General features: G+C 43.4%; 1 protein-coding gene across 3 annotated transcripts in view; it reads left to right on the plus strand.

The window, feature by feature from the left end:
• PDGFD (platelet derived growth factor D) overlaps positions 1-15722 on the plus strand; it is a 181186-nt gene extending 165464 nt beyond the window's left edge. For all 3 annotated transcript variants that reach the window (XM_050928201.1, XM_050928195.1, XM_050928186.1), the window contains one exon: positions 12574-15722. In XM_050928201.1, coding sequence (XP_050784158.1) covers positions 12574-12708 — 135 coding nt within the window. In that variant the 3' untranslated portion in view covers positions 12709-15722. The remainder of the gene's footprint in view (positions 1-12573) is intronic.
• The last annotated feature ends 9032 nt before the right edge of the window (positions 15723-24754 follow it).

Consider the following 24754-nt stretch of genomic DNA (forward strand, 5'->3'; position numbering starts at 1 on the left):
TTTGTGTAACAGTTTAGAGAGAATTTTAAAAGATATTCTCCTTCCTCCCAAGAGTTTACAATCTACAAGACACGATCTGTCATGGATTAGAAACCAGTTAAGTGACAGACAGCAAAAAGTAGGAATAAATGGGCAATTTTCAACATAGAAGGAGGCTAATTTTCAGGTTTCCCAATCTTTCAGACTGGGTGTTATTTAATGTATTTATTATTGATCTGGAAGTAGGTGAACTGTGAGGTGGCACAGTTTGCAGATAATACAAGATTATTTAAGTGAGTCAAGATCAGAGAAGGCTGTGAGAAATTTCAGAGGTACCTAACATAGTGGCTGATGATAATGCAGTATTAACAAATGCCAGGCAGTGCACGTTAGAAGGAACATTGTGTCACAATGCCAGAAAAAAGATTGAAGGCAAAATTCTTACCTGACATGCAACTCCATGCACAGCATGAAAGTCAGAGGAGAATTTGACCCCAGGTATCATTGTGGACAGCTTAGTGAAAACACTTTCTCAGTACACTGGTAGTGAAATAAGCAAATAGTACATTATACTGTATGAATAGAAAATGATAGAGAAAAACACAGAAAATGTTTATCATGCCATTAAATAAATGTGTGGTTCACCCTTATCTGGAGTATTGCATTCAGTTTTGATCATTAAGTCTGAGAAGAATATGGCTGAAATAGAAAAGGTCTAGAGAAGGGCAACAAATGGAAAACTTCTGTATGAGGAGAGATTGAAAGGCTTAGAACTGTTTAGAGAGGAGACGAATAAGAGAGGATACGGTAGACGTATATAAAATGAATGAATGGTACAAAGAAGGAATATAAGGCTCTCCGATTTTACCTTCTTTCCTTAACAAAACAAAGGGAGGCTCAGTGAAGAGAGAGGCAAAATATTTAAAAATATAAACGACAAAAATTATTTTTGTGCGCAACAAACCTGTAAAAACTACCCCAAAATATTAATGTAGCAGATGGCATAGAAAGATTCAGTGAGGATTAGACACACAGATATGAACTTCAGTCACATCAACTTCAGGACATAAGACAACTGTGGACAGCAGTTAGGGAAAAACTTCCCCCATAAACATGCTATTGACTAATTGGTCATCGCTGGGCATTTTGGTGTACGTGGTACTGTTGTGATGGAATATTAGCCTAATAAAATAATGGAGAGGCAAGGTGGGTGAGGTAATATCTTTTATTAGACCAACTGCTGTTGGTGAAAGAAACAAGCTTTCGAGCTACACAGAGTTCTTCTTCAGGTTCTAGGACCAACACAGCTACTATAATATTGCAAATTATTAAATGTTGCTCAGGATCAGTTTGGCAATGCCCCAGTTCCCCAAAAACTTAACTCACTAAATTCAGAGTTCATATTTTCCCTTTTTCATAATTTATTCCACTGTGCTTTTTGTCTGTCAGACCAGTATGAATTAAAGACAGTGTTTCAGCTTTTGTAAATGTAAATGTATCCCATAGGGATGAATTAACAGCACAAAGAGCAGCGATTTAGCCACAAGCCTCCCATTAACATTAATACAAGTTATGCAAATAAATCCACTTGTCGTACACTACAGATATGTCCATTAATGTTAGTCCAAAATATTTTTCATCTGTAAATAGCTTTAGTTTTCATGTGTCCGAGCATTAGCCAAACATTTTTTTTCTCTCTTCTTCTTCTTCTTCTTCCGTGTTTAGCTGCCTTTTTTACTTAAGAAACAGCTTGGAAGTGGGGGCTGTGTGAGAGGGACTCAGGTTTATCTGTTTTAAAGCCATGTAGCTGCATTGTACTTTAGAGGTCTGATCTAAAACCCACTGAGGTTTAATCAGAAGATGATAACTCATGAATGGAAGGAGCAGGGCTTCTTATTTATTTTTACGTCACAAAAGCTGTTCATTTCCTTTAAAATCTCCACCTGCAGTTTAAGGTGAGAGCAGATTAAGGACCAAATTCAGAGAGAGTCTAAGTCTAGTATATTTTACATTATACATTATACATTATAAATTACATTATACATTATACATTACATTATATTTCAGACTGGGTGTTATTTAATGTATTTATTATTGATCTGGAAGTGAACAAAAGATGTCATGAGATGACGTAGTTCATAAGACATTCATAATAGGAGAAACTGCTCAAGGCCTTTGTTATTCCTGGTGTTAACTTTGCCTAAACCGTCTCTTGGAGCCTGAACTGTTGGACTGTTGTTGTTGGCTCCACTGTCACAGTCCTCTGTGAATATTTTTCTATGTAACAGTGTCGATGTGTTGGCCAATCACACAGGAAATTATGTAGTGTTTGATGTCTTTGTGTGTGCCTGAGAAAGCCTTCACTTCACCCTCAGTGAGCCTCCTATTCAGGGTTGAATCAGGAAAGGCACATTTTTCAGCTACAACCTTCTGCTTTCCCACCCTGCAGTCAATATCTCCCAGTTATCCACTGAAGGGTTGTTTTGTACATCCAATGCTAACTGTGCTGAGAGAGAGAGGTTTGAGAGAGTTATTTTTCCTGATATTGTTGATGTTTGTTTAGATCCCTTTTCTGTTCTCTTCAGATTCTTAGACCATTCCCATCACTGTGCTGTCTGAGCACTCTTCACTAGTACAGTAAGCAGCTGTCATGTGGTCTTTAATTTTCTCAGACAACTGCTTTAGTTCTTCAGAAGCTCCACCAAGAGTATAAAATCCTGCCCTTTCATGTCCATTTGCACGGTATTAGCTACCAGACAGCAGAAAATATGAAAATACCCCATTGTGGATACCCTCTCCACTTTAATGCTTTGCAAAATGTTAATAGTGAGACATAAAAGTTTTCTTACAAACCTGAAATGTAGAGCAAATTTGCCAAAAAACCTCAAGAATCTTTGGAATTAAATAGGACCTTGATTTGAGCAGACTGCCCGTTTTATAGTTTTGAACAGAAACGTAGTGAAGCAGGATGGTTTTGCATTGTTCCAACATGAAATTAAAGAAAACTGGTTTGTAGGAGCCCAGAACTCAAGGCAGACAAGTACACATGACTCAAAATTTAAAACAGATTGGTATGAACCACTGCAAACCAAACTGGCCAATCATCACATTGTATGCATTAATTCCTTTTAAAAGCATCTCTCAATCAAGTTCTTTGGTAAGTGATTCCATCAGGCACACCACTGGGCTCCTCACAAAGGAAGGGCAAATCAGTAATCATTAATGTAAATGAATACAGCATATTTTAATCAAATGTCCGTGTCTGCTTTCATCTAACTTGCTGAGATAGACTTGAAATGAAAACACAATTGCCTCTGTACTCAGTTCTCTATGGAAATAAGTAGAATGGTTGTTCCAGAGAGAAATCTTATATTCTAAAATTGAAGAGAGCGTAGGCTCAGCCCACTGGGAAGAAAAATCCTGTGGATGATCTCAGTCCAATTCTTTATTCTGGTAGGACTGAGCCTGTGCCATCCACCCAGCATGTGCATACCTCTGAGAAACAAGAAATCAGTTTCCCCATCTCATTGCTGTAACTGATGAGATGTGAAATGAGTTTCCATGAGGGATGAGCACCCCTAAGGCAGTAACTAGAATTTGTCACAGTATATAAACCTTCTGCACAAATATTGTTCTGTGCAAGACAGCTGAGAGACATTTAAGGAAAACGGAAAGTATTGAGGCCCATTCTTGCACCTTTTACCCACCTCTTGACTTGTCATGCAAAGGCCTTTTGCCTTTTTCTCTGTGTATCAGAATGTTAACAGATATTCTTTTCTCTTTCCTCCTATTCTAACAATTTTAGAGCCCCTCTGCCTAAATTTCAGGGTGGACAATGAATAGCTTAGGATCTGAGAAGTAGCAGAGAAGATTCCAAGCCATAAGGTTCAGAGTATTATTAGCAGTGGTATTTTTTATTTTGTGCTGCACCCGAGTAGCTGCTAGGCCTCTCAGAATACATAGACCAAGACTGGACCTTATCACAAGCTGCAAAAAAACAGATTTCACCAGACACAACATAGCGAGAGTGGGTGGGTGGGTAACAAAACAATTCTGAAGAGCATGGGAGAGAACAGATGAAAATCACAGCACTAAGGTAATGTGGTCACTGATGTTTGGAATGCTGCAATAAAGAAATGTTAGGTTTTCTTTAATAACCAATAAAATGTCACCTAGTTGACTGCTTTCTCACTGCTCTTGCAGAAGTGAGCCTTAAGGAGGCAATGGAGTGAATAAAGGGTAGTGGTCTCCTCTGTCTGCTCAGGAAGGGATTTCCTTACACAGGTGGTAGTGTGGAATATGGGTAATCATGGGAGAACTGGACAAGTAGATAGGTGGGTAGGTGGGGCAATGCTGTAAGAAACAAGAAGGGATCCCTGAGAAGGGATTCATTCAGAAAGGAGTTGATGTGGTCAGATCAATGGGCAAGAAATGTGATCTGTTTGTTTAGGGGTGGGGTTTGTATGAACTAAATGGGCAGTGTGTGTGTGGGAGAGAGAGAGACTTTAGGAGGTAAGTTGCAGTGATCAAGACGAGAGAATGAGAGCTTTACAGAATGTATATACAGGCAGAATAGAAATGCAAGGAAGCAGCAGGAGGAGTAGAGGATGACTCCCAGGTTACAAGAGTGAGTGACAGTGAGGATAATGTTGTATTCCTCAGAGATAGAGAATGGGTGGAGAGAGGAAATAAGACTTCATTTTTGGCCTTATTGAAATTTAAATTGATGGTGGTGACGTCAGTGAGACAGGCTACAATGCAGGTTTAGGTAGAGTGAGAACAGTCTGGAGTGAGAAGAAGATTTGTAAGTGCTTCTTTGAGTCCCTGTGGGTATTCTTTGTTGGGTGCACATGCACTCTATGCGCTCGGGACTAGAAGTTCTTCAGTAGCAGTGTCCATTGGGCTGCACCCTGCATCTCCTCATGCTCCCAACTATGGGCATAAAGGGTGGCACCACCTGATCACCTCTCCAGGTCCTTTCTACCGCCTTAGGTCTGAGGTGGAAGTCTCCTTTGTCTACGCTTTCCAGCATTCCCGCTTGATCTTCAAACCTGCAAAAAATTATGAATAGTTTTTATATTTGGATAGTTTAGTTAGTTGAGGGAGACTCCCCAGTCCCTGCATTAAATCCCTCACCAGTTGGGGTGCCTACTATGTCCAAAGTTCCAGGCTTCAAACCTTGTCTTTCCTGCCTCCAGGTCTTCCTGGTGAGTGACCCACATGAGAGTTGCCTATGCTGCCTCAAGGAACACACATTCCCCCAAGGTGCAATATTTCTCACACTTTTCCCCCATGTACCAGGCAGTCTTGAGAATTCAGACTCTGGAGACACCTTGTGGAGCTATCCATGAGGCCCCATTTGGACCCTGGGCCTTCCACTCCACATCTAGCTGACCTGAGCCACTGGCTGGCACCCCTCCAGTTCCAGCATCCACTGGTTCAGAGTCCTCCAGTCCCAAGGACTCTGTGAAATGAAGGCACGATGCAGGAAAGGGAAAATACCTTCACAAGAAGAGGGATAAAACAACCCAAAAAAAACCCTCCAAAAAGAGGTCTACCTCTCCCCTTCCTCTGACACCATCTGAGAATTCACACCCCAGATCAGGGTGCATCTGGAGCTCACAGAGAAAGGCCAGTACCAATGGTACCAGGATCTATTAATGCCCAGAAATCGCACTCTGAGAGGTCAGGTTCAATTCTGGCACTGTGTAGGGACAGAAGGGACCATTCTCCCTCTACACTGTCAATACCAATCCAGTGAAAGTCCACCACTTCTACGTTGGCACTGCTGTATCTGGTCAAACTCAAGACATCTGCCAGCTCTCCTCTGGTGAGCATTTGAAACACTCTTCTTGAGGGTCCACAATATATATGAATCCGGAATCTCTGATCCTTTTGAATCTAGTTCTGCTGAGAGATGTCCCAACTCTGTCAACTAGGTATTCCTGGTCCAAGATCCAGCCATCCGGTGGAGGCCCAGGCATCATCAGCACAGCACTCACCAACTCCTGTCTCTGATCAGTTGGAGTCAGGTCATGTGGTACCAGGGCCGGCGCTTGCATTTAGGCGGCCTAGGCAATCACCTAGGGCGCCAGGATTATTAGTGGGCGGCATTTTGCCAGAGGGGGTGGCAGGCAGCTCCGGTGGACCTGCCGCAGTCGTGACTATGGAGGGTCCGCTGGTCCACAGCTCCGGTGGAGCTGCCGCAGTCATGGCTGCGGACGGTCAGCTGCTCCCGCGGCTCCGGTGGACCTCCCGCAGGCACAACTGCGGCAGCTCCACCAGAGCCGCAGAGCAGCCGACCGTCCGCAGCCACGACTGCGGCAGCTCCACCGGAGCTGCGGGAGCAGCGCCCAGGGCGGCGAAATTGCAGTGCGCCTAGGGCGCTCAAACCCATAGCGCCGGTCCTGTGTGGTACCATTGACCCCTGCCAATTCCTATTTGTGAGACAAAAATGATCTGGTACCAGCAATCTGGCAAAGAACCATCAGCCCTGTCAGAGCTTCCAGAGTTATCTTGGATGTTGTTGTGACCTCACAAAGCTGCACTACTGGCCAAGGAACCAATGGGTCCCACTTCCCTATTCCTGTGGGGCCCACTTCCCTATTCCTATGACCTCAGTCACTGGTCATATGAGGGCTTCTGAAATCCATACTTTGGGGCATCAGAGTCTGAGGTCCCTGCACATCACTTCTAGCAATGGTCTTCCAGAGAGGAGTCAGAGTCCCCACAGGAGCCTTTGATTGAGGAGACAGTACAGCCGGTCCAGCATGGCAGACATGCAGCACCACACTCCTCCTTCCTTCAGCCCTAGCCACCTACCAAGAAGGCATTTTGATGGGAGATCCAAGAGCCATCAATCAGTCTCCATAACACCTGTTACCTTTCCCCCATTTGGTGGCTGCCTAGCCCATTTTCTTCCAAAGTAGCACTTTATCAAGTTGGACACATGGGTCTTGGACATCATATTGACTAGCTACACTATAGAGTCTCTGTGTCCAAAGCCCCGGTCCCCATCCGTTTTCAGGGACGTCTCTCACAAGAGGATTCTCAAACAAGAGGCAGACTCCCTTCTCCAGCTGGGGTCAATACAGCCTGTTCCCCACTTATCACAGGAGGAAGGAAGGGCTTTGACACCAGATATTTCCTTACCCCCGTCCTGCACCACAGACAGCTGAATGTCTTCAATCAACAGTCAAAGCTCGGGATGACCACTTCAGACTCGATAAGCCCCTCCCTGAATGAAGGCAATTGGTGTGTGGTTTTGGATTTGAAAGACATGTATTTTCTCAATTAGATATTTACATAGTTCACAGGAGTTTCCTGTGGGGGTAGAGCACTTCCAGTATAGTGCCTCTCGATGGCCCTGAGGGTTTTTACTACAGTACTCGCCGTGATGGCTGCATGACTTCGCAGGCAAGGCAACCCAATATTTCCCTACCTGGATGGTTGGCTTCCCATAGTCAATCATATCAAGCAGAAAACACCTCCTCACTTGAACTCTTTCATGCTCTGGGGCTGCAAGTAAGTGCAGAAAAGTCTACATTAACCCTCACACAAGTTACAGAATTTATTGGAGTGAATTTCAACTCAATCAGGGCAAGAGCTTGCTTACCTCAAGACTGGTTCCTTGCAATGAGGGATCTCATCACCCAGTTTCATCTGAGTCCTCAGACAACAGCCTGGTCCTGCCTGGCCCTGCTAGGCCATATGGCTGCATCCACCTCCCCATTCACAGAGCTACATTTACAGTGCTTTCAGATCTGGCTTAGGATGGTCTATGCTCCAAGCAGAGACTCTTTGAACAAAAAGGTCTCTCTTCCTCCGAACATGCTTTTGTTGTCACTCACCTGGTGGAAAGGAAAAAGTCGGGGGGGGACTCCCCTGAAAGACTTTGATTCTGGTTGCTTTCCATGCTGGGACAGAGGGCACATCTAGACAATCATACAGCTCAGTGTTCCTGGTCTCTGCTTCAGGCAGTTCACGAGGCATGCGAGGCATTCCTCCTCATTATTTGGTCTACACATGTCCAAGTCAGATCAGACATAACCGCTGTGTATCACAGAGGTCTGCCCCACTCTGCAGATAAGTGGTCTAGCTGTGAAACTGGTGCATCTGGGATCAGATTACCCTTTTGGCAGTACACATTCCACTCATCAGTAGTGCAGTACATCTTCCATCTCTGAGATATCCTATCCTGAGACATCTTTGCAAACCAGCCAGAACAAAAAGTGCCCAGCATATTGTTCCCAAGCTTCAGCATCAGAAGGGCCACCTCCTTGGTGCAAAGGTCAGTCCTGCTGAGGTACACCTTCCCTTCCATACCCTTGCTACCTCTCATCCTTGGGAAGATCAAGCTCGATGAGGCAGAAGTGATCCTGATAGCTCTCTAGGGCAGAGACAATTCTGGTTCACCACCTTCCTACAGTTGGCCTCTCCCTCAGGCATTCCCCTTCAGCCGTTCAGGCACCTACTGTCTCAGAATAGAACACAGACTGTTGCAGGGCCATCCACCTCAGTACAGCTTCCCTCCATCTGGCAGCATGTTTTTTGGATGGACAGTGAGCATCCTTAACAGTAGCAAAAGACCCTCTACAAGGAAGTGCTGTGCCACCAAGTGGAAGCGGTTCTACCTGTGGTGTCAGCAGTGTGACTTGTCTCCTGAGAAATCAGGAATCCCTCTAATTCTGGAATATCTTCTCTCATTAAAGATATTGGGCCTGTCTGTCCATTCCTAAGCGTACATTTGATAGCTATTGATGTCTTCCATTATCTGGTGGAGAACTGCTCTGTGTTCACCCATCCCACTAGTGTGAAGTGCCTGAAAGGTGTCAGAAGTCATTCTTTCCTGTATCTAAACTTCTCCCTGTTAGGAAATATTGTTTTTTCCCCCATTCTTATGAGCCCACCACTTGAACGCTTAGAATATGTCTACACAGCCTGCAGCAGCCAACCTCCCAGGGTTGTCGGGTTTGGGCTTGTGGGGCTCACACTACCATGCTAAAAAATAGTCGTGTAGGTGTTATCTCTCAGGCTGTGACATCTAGGAAGCGAGGTGAGCCTGCTCTGGCGCTTGCATTTCTCCACTGCTTCCCCTGTGGGGCCCACCTCCTGCCCGCTGCTCATGCTTCTCTGCTGCTTTCCCCGCCCGCCTCTCAGGCCTCTCCACTCTCTTTCCCCCTCAGCCCCTCCCACCCACCGCTCACTCTGTTCTGCTGCTTCCCCCATGCCGCCCTCCACCTGCTGTTTGCCTTCTCAGAGGGCAAAGAGGGCACAGAGAAGTGCAGGTAGTGGACGGAGGGCCCCACTGGGGAAGGGGGCAGAGAGATGCATGGGCAGCAGGTGAAGAGGCATGAGAGGTGCATGGGCGGGGGGGTGAGCAGGGGTGGTGGCCATGCAGGGGCAGGTTTTGAGGCAGAGCAGGGGTCTGGGCCTTGGTCTGGTGGCACCCCCCCCCCTTCTAGGGATCTTCAGACGCTCAGGCACAGTGTCCCCAAATGTTGGAGTCATGCGCTGCCCAGGCTTAACTATGAGATCTTAGCTGGATATTGGATATGGCTACATTTATGTTTATCCTCAGAGGACATTCTCTTTATACCACAGAGGACATCTCTTTATAGCACAGGCCATAGAATTTCACCCAACGATTCCTACAGTGGAAGGAATTGTTCTTTCCTACTACCTTGTCTACACTAAGAAATCCATAATCAAAACTCACCTCCACTATACTTTCACCAGTAGTAACAAAGGTAGAAACTGTAGTGCAAGTAGGGCTCGAGTGCTAGATTACACACTGGAATAAATGCTTGAGTTCTGTTTAGACTACAGCTTCCACTGCTCCTATTATTGGTGGCAAATGACTGCTATGAATTGCTTCCATAGATTCATAAAGCTTAAATATAGAAGGGACCATTATATTGTCTAGTCTGGCCTTCTGTATATCAGAGACCTTTATATTCCACTCATTTCCCCCTATACCTAACCCAATAACCCATGTATGGCTAAAAAAGTTTCCAGAAAGGCATCCAGTCTTGATTTGAAGCCATCAAGAGATGGAAATCCACCCTTGGTAGTCGATCCTTCCCTTGGTCATTTGTTCCAATGTAATTATCCTCACTTTAAAAAAAATGTGTCTGATTTTTAATGGGAATTTGCTTTCAGCTTCCAGCCATTAGTTCTTGTTTATGCATTTCTCTGCTAGATTAAAGAGCACTTTAGTACCCGGAATTTTCTCCTTTTGAAGGTATTTATACATTGTAAGCATGTAACCTCTCAATCTTTTTCATAAACTAAACAAATTAAGTTCTTTAGTTCTGTCACTGCAAGGCATTTTCTCCCACCTTCGAAGCATTTTTTTCTGCATCCTTCCCAGTTTTTCAATGTCTTTAAAAAGATGCAGCCATCAGGAATGTATGCACTGTTCCAATATTGGTCTAAGCAATACCCTATAGAGAGACATAATTACCTCCCTATTTCTACTCATTACTCCCTGTTTATATATCAAAGGATCACGTTAGCCCTTTTGCCACAGCACCGCAGGAGCTCTTGCTTATCCATTATGACCCCTAAATCCTTTTCCAGCTGGTGAGCTTTTGGCCACTTCAGAAGTCATTGCCTCAGAAGCTACTGCTTAGACAGGTGATCTTTTTTCCCCTTCTAAATGACTTCTTTCTCCTGCTTCTCATTAATTTTCTGTTTTTCTTCAACTATTTTCAATGTATCCTAATTCCACATAAGCTCAATGAGCAAGATGCTTTGGCAGGGTAGAACAGGCAAACATTCTTTTTTTTTCCACCCTGAGAAAAACTCTGCAGTTGCCAGAGAGTCACCTGACCTTGAAATCTTTGAGTCATTTGAATACATCTACAAAGCAAAAATAAGTAAGTTGTTTAGCATGTTACTGTGCTGCTACATAGCCATTTGTATGAAAAAGGTTACAAGGCTATAATAACCTCTCTTATATTGCCAATAAACACAAAATCCAGCTCAGTGGTTAAGTTTTCTATCTGATTCTGTTTTATTAGTGTAATGGTTTTATGGCCATGATTAATTCAGTGTTTTTATGTGATGAATCGAGCATAGCTGTAGTTATACATGCTATGTGAGAAAATAATCTGAAAGACTGAGCTGTCTTGCTTTGCTTAGTAGAGACCAATATTGACATGAAAACCATGAGTTTATTACTTTTTTCACCAGTCCAAAACCAAACACTTTTGGACTATTCTACTCCTTTTTTATATCCTTAAGTTCATGACACTAAAAATACTACTGATGTCACAAAAACAAGAAGCAGATGGTATCATGGAGTTACCTTCCTTGAACTATTCTAATTAATTCAATAGTGCCTCACCTTTAAAGAAGTGACCAGCTAAACCCTAAAAAGCTGCTTTATTACCAGAGCAAAGGGTTTTCTTTCAACAACTGTGGTCACCAGAATTGGCCTTACTACTTTATTCTTTTCAGTTTTCCTGTGTTTACCTGAACCTAAGACTATTTGATGGAAGCTATACTGAAAGTTTGAAACGTCAGCTCTGTGATCAGCTAGTAAAGCAGCCCAATTTCCATTTTGTTCAAACACTGCTTTCCTGTCTTGTCTGGGAAAGTGTCTGCCAATTCATTTTTCTCCTCTTATCAGCAAAGCGCATATACTGTGCTCATGTTTCTTAATACAAAACAGAGGGAAAATCCCCAAGCTGCCAGGAGGTCTGTTAGCTTAAATAGTGCCCAGATCTCTGGTCTCATCCCACTGCATGCATTTCCATTTGCTCTAAAATGAAAAAGTAAATCTACCTAGCTGTGATCTTACAAGTGTCCATCACTTGAAATTGTCGGGTTTTGATGAAAGGCTTCTTTAAATAGAGAATTTTTATCGTGGGTTAAGCACCAGCATGTGTATTTGATTTTAAAAGTGTGTTTCAAAAAGTGTCTTTGAAGCTGCAGTCCATTTTCAGCTCTGAAATAATCTCCACACGCCTATTGGGTTCCATTCGTGAATGTTTCAAATGGCAACATGGCCAAGTAAACTTCCTTTATGATGTATTGTTTACAGAGAGACAGTTGGTATCTGAAAGCAGTTTAAACCCAGCAAATGGGGTAGAAGTAAGGTAGAAGGTGGGTGGGGAAAGACGGAAATGGAAAAAGGAAAGTCAGGCAGAGGAACATGTGAATTCCTGAAAAGAGGGAGGGAGAACAAAGAGGAGCATGAGAGGCAGTAAGACCATGCAGGAAATGAGGAAGCAGACGTTCAGAGCTAGCAACCAGTTGTCAGACAGAAAATAATGTCCTGAGTTCAACTTTTAGAATTGAGTCTCTTGGCACCATTAGGGTCCATGGGTTCTGAAGTGTTTTTCCTTGCCTTGCTTTTGCTCCCCACAGTCCCTGCTGCTCTTGGATGCTTGATCCACTCTAGAAGCTTCTGCTCTAACTGCATGACCCCACAGAAGTGGGGACAGGGGCCGAGCTACGTGAGGCGGTACCATCTAACGAAACACATTGGGCTAACTTTGGGAGGTTCTGTATGCTTCTGCATCCAGAGGAAGAGATACGCTCACTCTAAAGTCACTGGAAGCATTCTGACAACTTCTGTCTTTCCAGGTGCTGAAATTCATCCCTGAGTCAAGCCATCCCAGGAGGAAGGGCAGAACCAAGAACAACATGGCCCTAGTGGATATTCAACTGGAGCATCATGAGCGCTGTGATTGTGTCTGCAGTTCAAGACCGCCCCGATAAAAACAGAACAAAGCACACTATTTGTAGCTCAAAGGACTTTTTATTTTAAGCAGGAGCCATCAGAGAACATTCTTCCACTGATAAGCAAACTTTGCTAGTAGCCTGCATTGCGATGAGCAAAAATGAATGCTGTGTTTCAGCATAGCTATATTGATTAGTGCCATGGCAGCTAAAAAGGTATATCATAGATTTGTTTATTAGCAGCCAAGAATATAGAATTAAGTTTAGCAATATATTGGGACGGTTGAGACTTTCAAAGTTGACTATGGGACTTAACCACACAGTTCCCTCTGAAATGTAATCAAAGCTGTGTAGCTAAATCCCCTTGCTGGTCGTGGAAAGTTTCACTGAGATATTTGCGCTAACCTTGTATATCTGTCTGTCTCTCTCAATCTGGCACATCCACATCCAAATTCTGCCCTCATTTATACCTGCTCCAACTCCATTGAAGTCAGTAGGGTTACATGAATCTAAATGAGGACTGAATTCAATCCAATATTCATACATAATGGTTAATCCAGCTCCTAGGTGGCACATCCCCTTTCTCCTTTGAAACACACACACATGGCAAATAGAAAACATGAAATAAATCTAGTGTGAAGTAAAATTGTCCAGTCTGTATTCAAACAACACACTGAAATCAACTGGTGCTTTGCACAAGGATATGAACCTGAGTGCCACCATTTTCCATTGAAGTCTGCCACCTAGTAAAAGTTGTGTATAATTTCTTGGGATCGGGCCCTTGGACACTTTCATCTTCACTGTGTTGCTAGGTAGACAGTCAAACCAGAACAACTTGGTTACTGAAAATACCCACTCTTCTTGCATGTATATTCAAGTTGGGAACAAAACTTCAGTGTTCTAGCTTTTAGAGAACAGATCAAATATCACTGTTGTTTTGTTTGTATTTTTTTTAAATAAGGAATACTATAATCTTGCCAGTATATACAGTAATCTTAGTTGTTTGATTTTAGTAGTATATATTGCCATGATCAAACTCTTGGCACTGAGTATCTCTTGGACTGCATTTTGCTGAGGCATATTAATTCATTACGCCACACCTGTCTTTTGAAAAATTGTCAGCATTCATTAATTTTCGCAAAAAGAATTATTCACCTCTTGATAAAATAAGCACCTTAAAAGCTATAGCATAGCTTTCTATGCCTGTTAAAAAATGAATGGGCTCTGACTAAAAAAGGGAAAAAAATGCTGTCCCAACTAGCTTTAAATACTCTGAGATATTGCACTGAAAGTTGTCCAGTGTAAATGTATGCTAGGTATAAATCTGGAAGACAACTGAACTTTTGATTGTGAATGTAAGAGAAAATGGGGTGGAACATTTAATGGCCATGGATCTCTATTTAATAGTATACTAAAGCTGCATTTGTTCTGTTTCATGTGTGTTGCCTCTGTGTTCCTGTCTGTCAGAAAGAGAGAAGTAGTTTTACAATAGTATTTCCTACATTAGCTGAAATTGGCACATGCAATCACATAATATTGAGAACTTTTAAAATTATTGGGTTTTAGTAATAAAATCAGAGCTATAGTTTAAAAAATGCCCTTGATGCTCTGAATTAATTCCTTCATCAAGTAAACTCCATTACCTGAACTTTGGTTTTATAACTTTATCAACTCTTTCCAGAAATGTACCCTCTAAATATTGTGAGTATTACTTTCTCTACTCTAGTTGAACATTTAAGATGTTTTTGTTTGGATATTTTAAAAATATATATATATATTAATTTTTCCTCTCTAGCTCCCAAAAGTCTATTTTAAAAGGCGCTTGAAGAGTGAAATGGGAAGTGATTCATCATTTTTCAAAGCAATTCACTTTAAAGAACAGCACTGAGACCAAAGATTGCCAGATATGTTAGTTGTGTCAGGGTTGTTCAAAGGCAATTTCATTCTTTTTCTGACTCTAGCTTAATAACAAGAGTGGCCAATCTTACTTATTTTAGAAAAATCTGCATTTGACACCAGTACAACCACTCTCCTTACTGGGCATTCCTGACTGACCTGTGGCAGGAATAGGCCTGGTCTTCAATTTGTGGATTTGTTTTATGAGCAGATGGTGTCATGTTACTTTTTGCTTTGTCTTATTCATTGATTCCCAACCCTTTGGGGCAGCTCTGCCAGTTTATCTGACTAAGTTCTCAGCTGTGCCAGTCAGAGACTGCAGAATTCAATTAAGTGCAGGCAATAATGGTACGCCAGGGTTCAGCACAGAAGCTTTTCATTTGAGTAAGAAGGAATCTTGTGTGAGATGTCAGTGGGACAGCTCACGAGTTTAAAGTTAGGCATTTGTTTAAGTACTTTGCTAAACTGGGGCTTAAGTGGAGGAAAAAAAAACTCTCCTATTACACTTAGCACTGATTGGGAATCAGTGATCAAATAGCTACCAGTTGTCATCATTTGCTATGAAGATGATGGTTTCCATTGCACAGGCCAGTTGAGAATAAATAGGATTCAAATTTGTGCTTTGTGTTGAAACGGTAAGCGTAGCATGACTGAACAAAACAAAGCTTCTAATAAACCATGATCCAAGCTGCAATAACCCATGATAGAGTCAAACAGCAGAAACACCCTAGCTTTTTATTTATTGCCAGAAAATGCAAAGAAGCATGTTTCTCTCTCCCTTATTTTTTCGTTCATTGTACTTTATAATAGCTTCTACATTTGTAATAGCTTCTACAGTGTTTATGTATTATTTTTAACTTAAGAATCACCTCTTCAAAAAAGAAAACAGCTAGAATTATTTTAATTTTTTTGATTCAAGGAATTTGAAACCCAAAATATAAATATAATTTTCAAAGGAACCGTCAATAGAGCCATAATTTCAAGCAACTCACTACTTTTTTATTTTGTGTAAGCTTCTAGGATAGAACATACTTTCTCAAGTGCAATTTATATATATATATTGTTTATCAATTAAATGCAGCTTTTATAGAAAGGCTTTTCTACCGCATTCAATATATAATATTTTTCTTTTTTTTCTTGATGAAAAATAAATACTGCTTTTGAAAGAAGCAATTCTGAGTGATTTTTGGGAGCATCATTAGAAGGTGCACAGATTAACCTGAGGTCACTAACACAAGATATTTTTGACTGTTTGCAGTGGTTCCCATGGGGAGCTTCAGGGGTCCTTGGGCCATGAGGGAAGGTGTGACATGCTCTGTTGGAATGATCCAGCACATTCTCCTCACTGCGGTGGGCCAGCAGAGCCATGGGCCCACTGTCTCCCAAATAGTTCCCTGACCCTCTTCGGGTTGATTGGAGCCCCTGGGGGTCCTAGAAGTGAGCATGCTCTGGAGGCCACAGCTATGCCTGATTTGTGCCTGGGGAGGCCAAAGAGGGAAAGCTCATTAAACCTTTGCTCCCTGCTTAGAGTTGCCCACTTTCTAATCGCACAAAACTGACCGTCCCTTCTCTGAGGCCCCACCCCTGCTCACTCCAACCCCGCTCCCTCCATCCTCACTCCCCCCCCCCACTCACTTTCACCGGCTGGGTAAGGGGGTTGGGGTACAGGAGGGGGTGAGGGCTCTAGCTGGGGGTGTGGGCTCCAGGTTGAGGGCCAGAAATGAGGGGTTCTGGGTGCAGGAAGGAGCTCCAGGGTGAGGCAGGGGGTTGGGGTGTGGGATCTGGAGGGGAGTTTGGGTGTGGGAGGGGGCTCGGGCTGGGTCAGGAGGTTGGGGTGTGGTCAGGGATGAGGGTTGTGGGCTCTGAGAGGGAGTTAGGGTGCGGGATGGGGTGAGGGTTCCAGTTGGTGGTGCAGACTCCAGGGTGGCACCAGAAATGAGGGGTTCAGGGTCCAGGAGGGGGCTCAGGGCATGGCCAAGGGGTTGGGGTGCAGGAGGTTGTGCAGGGGTAAGGGATGTGGACTCTGGGAGAGAGTTTGGGTCCAGGAGGGGTTCGGAGTACAAGCTCCCAGAGGCACTTACCTCAAGTGGCTCTTGGAAGCGGCCATGTCCAGCTCCCAGGCAGAGGTACCAGGAGACTCCTCACGCTGCCTGTGTCCGCAGGTGCCGCTCCTGCAGCTCCCACTGGCTGCAGTTCCCAACCAAAGGTTGCCGCAGAGCAGGCGCTCAGGGTGAGGGCAGTGCATGGAGCCCCTGTGACCACCCCTATACCTTAGAGCCGGACATGCCATGCGCTTCTGGGAGCCACACAGAGCCAGGACAGGCAGGAAGAATGCCTTAGCCCCGCTGCAGTACCAACCGGACACTTGGCAACCCTACCCCTGCTGGACACAAATGTACGTAAGCTGCCCTTCTGTGTTTCATTCAATGTCTAACAACCAATTTAACAATGTTCAGTTACTGAAAATTGCTACATGAACCCCCAATCTTAGTAGATACTGTATACCAAATGCACTGTGGGTGAAGCACTGTGGCCTTTATTTAGTTTATACTAAGCCCTTACTCAGGCAAACTCCAGTGTTTGAAGGCAAACGCTGAGTAAGGGCATCAGGATTTTGCCAAATTAATTCCGCATCTTGTAACTATAGCATTACCTTATCAAGATACTGTTCACAATTCTACAATCCAATCCTGCAGCCCCTGCTCACACAAGTAGCCCTTGTTCACGTAAGTATCTCCATTGACTTCACTGGAACGAGGTGCGAGACAGAACTACCCATGTGAGCAACGGTTGCAGAATTAAACCCTTATTTTCAGGCATTCTTGTTCAAGAAAGGAATCATGCTTCCTCTTCTTCAACACAACCATCCAAAACTAGAACCGTTTCCTAAAAGGGGGTTATTCCTGGTCTACAGTGAACTAAAGCAATGTTAATTGACTTAGGGAGAATATTTGCCCTTCATGAATGCATAGTGTCCCTCAGCTTGTTTGAAACTGAACAACAGCTGCACAGTGTACAAGGATGGCATGAAACTCTGACCATACATTGTTACATAATGGATACACTGTCTAACTTTATCAGATTGTCCTTGTACTTATGTATGTAACAATGCTTTTATAAATATTCTACACCAGGCCAAGCAGTTATATTTCTATTCAGCTGACACAATGTACAATATCTATGTTCATTTTGGGACTGAGGTCCTTGTTGAAAACTAACCATTTTTTGAAAAATGTTGCATATAGCTTCATTTAGAAAGAACACACAGTATTCTTTCAGTCAACTTAATATACATTCAAAATCCTGTGGTAAAATAGCATCATACAAATGCCCTTAATATTTTTCTTGCTCTCTTAGGGAATGCTCACGTCTTCAGTTATAGTGCTGCAATGCTAACTCAACAGATGTCCAATTTGTGAGTATTCTCTTAGGGACTTCACTGCAGCAGTTAATGAAAATGCAGAAATTAGTATTGTGGTCTCTTAGTCTAGAAAATATAACTTTGTTTATTGACAATCCGGATCAAATATGCTAGGATACAGAACATTTATAATTTATCTGGTTATTGACATTCCTTCAAAATCTGCCTTAAGTGTTTAAAATGCAAATTAGAACCTGTATTTTCTTGCAAAGACATCTCTGGCAAATGGAAATTCCAAAACAGCTAATATTTGGCCATGAATAGTAGAAAAGGAACATTTAGACTTTGAAGACAAATTAACTTTGAGAACCAGAGAAATTCAGAGTTTTTCTGAAATACACTTGTAGCTGGCAGATATGCTGTTGGAAATGGAGTTTTAGGAAAACACCTTATTTATAGACATAGTGCTCAAATAAAGTTACTGCAGTGCAGATATAATTGAACTAATTACACAGCAAAAGCCTATTGTACTAGGTATTCCAAATTCTAAGCCAAAGAAGCCTTTACTGTTCAGTTGAAAGAATTTGAGTTTCAAGATTATTATACAAAGAACTGAATACTTAAAAATAATTAGTCTGGTGAAATGGGATGTCTTGGCAAAATGAAAGTTATCACATGTACACAGAAAAAGTATTCTTCCTGCAAGGGTGAAGCACTGGTATGTAACACACATCAGTGGTGTCAGCACCTTAAAAAAAAATTGGAAAAAATATATTCACAAAGCAGAACGTGTCAAGGTTCCTTCCCCACTCTGAACTTTAGGGTACAGATGTGGGGACCTGCATGGACACTTCTAAGCTTAATTACCAGCTTAGATCTGGTTTCGCTGCCATCACTCACAAGCACTACTTTTCTTCCCTGGGTAGTCTTTAGAGACTTCACCAATTTCCTGATGAACACAGATCCAAACCACTTGGATTTTAAAACAAGGAGAAATTAACCACCCTCCCTCCTTTCTCCCACCAACTCCTGGTGGATCCAAATCAATCCCCTTGGATCTAAAAACAAGGAAAAAATCAATCAGGTATTTAAAAAGAAGACTTTTAATTAAAGAAAAGAAAGGTAAAAGAAAACCCTCTGGGAGAGATTAGCGTACCAGCTACTCTTACAGACAACAGATTCAAAACACAGAGGATGTTCCCCTGGGCAAAAATCTTAATACACACAAGAATACCCAAATTTGATAATTCCCTTAATGGTACCAAGACAAGTTACAAAAAAAATAAACATAAACCTATTTATCCCTTTCTAAAACTTACTACTCTGATAAGAGGCTGGTTCCTTGATCTTTTTCACTCCGGCTGAAACTGAGACTCTAAACAAAGGAAAACTTCCCTCCTTCCTTTTGAAACATCTTTTTCCCCCATTGGTTCCTCTGGTCAGGTGTCAGCTAGGCTAGGTGAACTTCTTAATCCTTTACAGGTAAAAGAGGCATTAACCCTTAACTATCTGTTTATGACAACATGTCTGCTAATAGAGAAGTTACAGAGCAAATATTAGCAATTCAGAACATCAAGCAGCCACTCCTTGAAGGATATACCTTCTAAAAACTATGAATTTGAGATGGCCAGTTGTGAAGGGTATGATCCAGCTGCCATGTTTTCCATGGCAAATGTGCCCATTTTTCTCTGAAAAATATGTCAAATACAGAATTTTGGTTGATATCCAGGTTTGAGTATTTACTGGTTCTTTATTACTGCTCTTCACATTGTGTTTCAATACTGAGAAACAGTTGAGGACATGATGTGTAGGAGAAGGAACAGAGTTTGCTTTGTTGAACTGAACCATAGAAATTAGAAATAGAGAAAGCTCTGACATGGGCTATATTTTGCTCCCACTGAGGTCAATAGGTGTTTTGTCATTGGCTTCAATGGAGCAAGATCAGGCCATAGGTCATTGAGACAGCTGTTGTCAGATTTTTCAGGAGTTCAAAGTCCTAAAGCCCTCCCATAGCACACCCAATGTTACGCAAATTCAAGGAGCAGTGATGGGGGTTGGAGTGAACATGGGGTGGTTATGTGGATATCCAGGGACTAAACTTTTTGAAAGGATGCTTTTTTTCCTCCTACCTGCATGGTAGGTGCCTGATCCACTAACGTAATGGAAACTGCTTGGCAACATTAGTATTGACATTAGTGTCCTGGGCCCAGCTCCACAAAGATATTTAGGCACTGAACTTCCAGTAGTTATTAATATTTTCAGCTAAGAAAGGCTTTCAAAAAACCTCTTACAGTGCTTCTCAGCTTTTAGAAAGTGGTTCTCATGCTAAATCCTGGGAAAGCAGATTCTGTAAAAGTCAGAGTCTAAAATATGGCACACACTCTATGGAACACTGAGAGTATTCCCTACAATACGGCGTAGAACTCTGAGTGTACCTAATACCAAAGAGAGCTAATCTAAGTCATTTGATTGTAATATACAGATGACATTCATGGTAACCTTTACTTATAACCACCAAGACTCAGATTCTGCCACTAATTTCTTTCAAAAGGTCAAACACAGATTCACATTCCCTCAGGAAACATATGCTAGCAATAGTTCAAAAGTCGTAATTTCAATATTAATTAAAATACACGTAAGCAAAATACTGTACTTTACTCAATTAAACTACATCTGAATACAAATTAAACTTATGGTTATTACATCAAGATAAAACATGTAGGTTTACATGAAGGACTGTTTGTTATTGAATCTAAATGAAGACCCCTGGGTCCAAATTAAAGTCCATACACAAAAAGGTAAGCAAATTAGCTCTATTCAGATATGCATCTAGCACATATCTAAAATGTTTGGACCTGAAAACCCGGACTAAGTCATCAAGTTTATTAATTGAAATAGTTCTCAATAAATCTTTCCACATAAAACTAATTCAAGGCACAACTGAAGATTAGTTCCTTTGTTGTGCTCTCACTATCCTATTGTACTGGGCTCGTTCCTGTGGGAAGTACACCTTTTATTTTATCTGCAGACGTAGGTACATTTGTCCATCAGACATGTTAACACTGCATGTAACAGAAGCTTTTATCAAGGATTAAAACTGCTATTCTTCCCTTTGCCTGTCAAACTATAGATGTTGAGAATGCAGCCCAGAGAGCAGTGACTAAGTATAAGGAGGTTAACCTGGATGTGTGAATTATTTTGGCATATGTTTGCTAATGTTTCAGGCACACAACAGTTTGCTTTCAACTTTTGAAACATTTTGTTGTCTTTTTACATAGGAACAATGAGGAGTCCAGTGGCACCTTAAAGACTAACAGATTTATTTGGGCATAAGCTTTCGTGGGTTAAAAAACACTTCTTCAGCTGCATGGAGTGAAAATTACAGATACAGGCATAAATATATATTGGCACGTGAAGAGTACCAATACATTAATGTGCCAATATATATTTATGCCTGTATCTGTAATTTTCACTCCATGCAGCTGAAGAAGTGTTTTTTTTAACCCACGAAAGCTTATGCCCAAATAAATCTGTTAGTCCTTAAGGTGCCACCAGACTCCTCACTGTTTTTGTGGATACAGACTAACATGGCTACCCTTCTGATACTTTTTACATAGGGCCATTTCAGCTGCTCATTAACACATACAAGCTGGCAAAATGAAAATCAACCTATAACTTGCACTTGTGATGAATTGGCTAAGCAGAAAACTGCTATTCTCATCAACCCACTGACCTGTGACCCTGTAGGTTACCTATACAAGTCACACTCCTGCCCTGACCAATAGTAGAGGGAGGTGACCATCCACCAGACAAGGAGGAGGATGCACAACATGGCATCGCTCTGCAACTGTGGTCCTGTTTCTGATCATTCATTGCCTCACATCTCCAGGAAGCACTCTTCTGGTCAGCCTCCACTGGCTCCTTCGACTCCTCTGAAGAGCAGTGGGCACTGTCCTATTTAGGGTTCTCTGCTCAGGGTCCTCCACTAATTCTTAGCCTTTAAGTCCACATGAGCATCTAGTCAGACCTGTATATCACGGGCCACTGAACCTCATCTACCACTCCTGCATTAGGCCCATAACCCGCTGGCTGAGTTACTGAAGGTCTCATTTCTTGATTTAAGGACTTCAAGGTACAGAGAATCCACCATTTACTCTAGTTGAAACTAGCAAGAGACCCGTACCCCACACTGCAGAGGATGGGCACAAAACCCAGGGTGCCTGCCAATCTGATCTGGGGGGAAAATTCCTTCCTGACTCCAAATATGGCGATCAGTTAAATACCAAGTATGTGAGCGAAACTCTTCAGCCAGATCACATAGGAAAGAATTCTCTGTAGTAACTCGGAGCCCTCCTCATATAGTTTCCCATCAGCCACTATTGGAGATATTTGCCCATACCCATTGTAGGCAACCCTATCATCACCATCCCCTCTGCAAATTTATCAAGCTCAGGCTTGAACCAAGTTACGTTTTCTCCCCTCCCCCACACTGTTTCCCTCAGAAGTCTGTTCCAGAACTTCACACCTCTGGTGATTAGAAACTTTCATATACTTTCAAGCCTAAACTTGTGGCTGGCCAGTTTATATTCATTTGTTCTTGTGCTAACATTGGCCTTTAACTTAAATATATCTGCTCGCTCTCTGGTGTTTATCCCTCCGATGAATTTACAGAGAGCAGTCATATCTCCCCTCAGCCTTCGTCTGGTTATGCTAACAAGCCAAGCTCTTTAAGTTATGTCTTGTGAGGGAGGTTCTCCATTCCTCTTATCCTAGTAGCCCTTCTCTGTTCAAATTTGAAATTTTACCTATTTACCTTTAATAAAGAGAAGTCTAGGTTGGATATTCGGAAACACTATTTCACTGAGAGGGTGGTGGAGCACTGGAATGGGTTACCTAGGAAGGTGATGGAATCTTCAGCCTTAGAGGATTTTAAGGCCCAGCTTGACAAAGCCCTGGTTGGGATGATTAGTTGGGATTGGTCCTGCTTTGAGCAGGGGTTGGACTAGATGACCTCCTGAGGTCTCTTGCAACCCTGATATTCTATGATTCTAAAGCCCTGGAGTGCAGAAGGCCTGGAGTGAGAAGCCTAAACCCTATATTGGATAACTTCCCTATGTTTTACTTTGCTTTGAAATGTAACTGGGGGTATTTGCCACCTTTCTGTTTCCTGCCAATCCTAGTAAAACAGCCTTTTACTTTGTCTGAATGATTATTGAGATTGACCAGGGCAAGCACCTTCAGGGCCTACCAGCTGAAACACCTTCCGCAGTTGCCTATGAGTTGTGGGACACTTGGAATGCTACTGAGTACCTAAGAAGTTTGGTGTACCACAGCCTGGAGCATTACAAACCAGCCCTCAAACGTTGGCCAGACATTGCCACCAGCTTGTGGGGCACATGGCAGCTGGCACATTTGTAATATCTCATGCCACACTTCACATGAGATGCCTGAAGACTTGGGTCAGCTCAATTTACAGGTCGAACAAAAACAGATTAGACAAACCTCTCTTGATGCCTTCCAGGGGCAAACTCTCCCTGGACTGGTGGAAAGACCCAGCAAACATAAGTGGCAGGTTATATATTTTGTGGTGCCTGGGCTCCAGGAATATTCAGGGCCGGGGGCCCTGCTCCACCAATATTTGGAACTAGGTCTCTCCCCCAGCCCTGCCTGGATCAGGCCCCGGCCCCCGCCTGCCACCCCCCACACACGTCTCCCCCACCACCACCACGTCCCTGCCTGAAAGAAAGTGGTGCATGCCTCTCCCATCTCCCATGCCTGCTTGTGCTGCCGGTGTAGCACAGTCCTACACTCAACTGTTGTCTGCTGCCCCAGGGTCCTAGCACCCCCCAACCCTTATGGCAGGGCAGGCTGCCCTTACCCTGCCCTTCTGCCCTAACCCTGAGCCTCTCCAATGCCCCAAACCCCTCGGCCCCAGCCTTCATTGCCAGCCCTCATCCCCCCTACCCTAATCCTCTGCCCCAGTCCTGAGCCCCCTCCTGCATCATGAACCCCTCATCCTCAGCCCCAGCCAGAGCCCTTATCGCCACACACTCTAATCCTCTGCCCCAGCCCTGAGCCCCCTCCTGTGTCATGAATCCCTCATCCTCAGCCAGAACTCTCACCCCACACCCCAACCCTCTGCCCTAGCCCTGAGCGCTCTCCTACACCCAAAACCCCTCATCCTCAGCCCCACAGCCCTCACCCTGCACTCCCTCCTATCCCCACATTCCCTCCCAGAGCCTATACCTCCTCCCTATGCACCCCCTCCCACTCCTAAACTCCCCCCCCCAAGCCTGCACCTCTCACTCCCTCTTACACCCCCAGGCCAGAGCCTGCACCCCTCAACCCCTCCTGCACACCCAGCCCCTGCCCCAGCCCAGCGCCTGCACCCAGCACCCAAACTCCATCCCAGAGTCTGCACCTTGCACCCCTCCTGCACCTTAATCCCCAGCCCAGGACCTGCACCCCAGACCTCCTCCCCGCACCCAAACTCCCTCCCAGAGCCTTAGGCAGGTGGAGGGTGGAGTTTGGGGGGGGCGGAGTTGGGGGGGCGGGTTCTGGGCACCATCAAAATTTTGACAAACCTGCCACCCATGCCAGCAAACATTTGCATTGGGGTACCATTCACACAGCTCTCACTCTGATATTTCTTGTCATTATCAATGCATCCCTCATAAGCTGGAGTGCACATCTCAACAACCCAGGGCTGCCCAGAGGATTCAGGAGGCCTGGGGCAAAGCAATTTCGGAGGCCCCTTCCATAAAAAAAATTGCAATACTATATTCTGGTGGGGGTCCCTGCGGGGCACAAGCAAATTGCCCCACTTGT

Source organism: Gopherus flavomarginatus, chromosome 1, assembly GCF_025201925.1.
Source record: "Gopherus flavomarginatus isolate rGopFla2 chromosome 1, rGopFla2.mat.asm, whole genome shotgun sequence".
In the NCBI taxonomy this organism is placed as follows: Eukaryota; Metazoa; Chordata; order Testudines; family Testudinidae; genus Gopherus; species Gopherus flavomarginatus.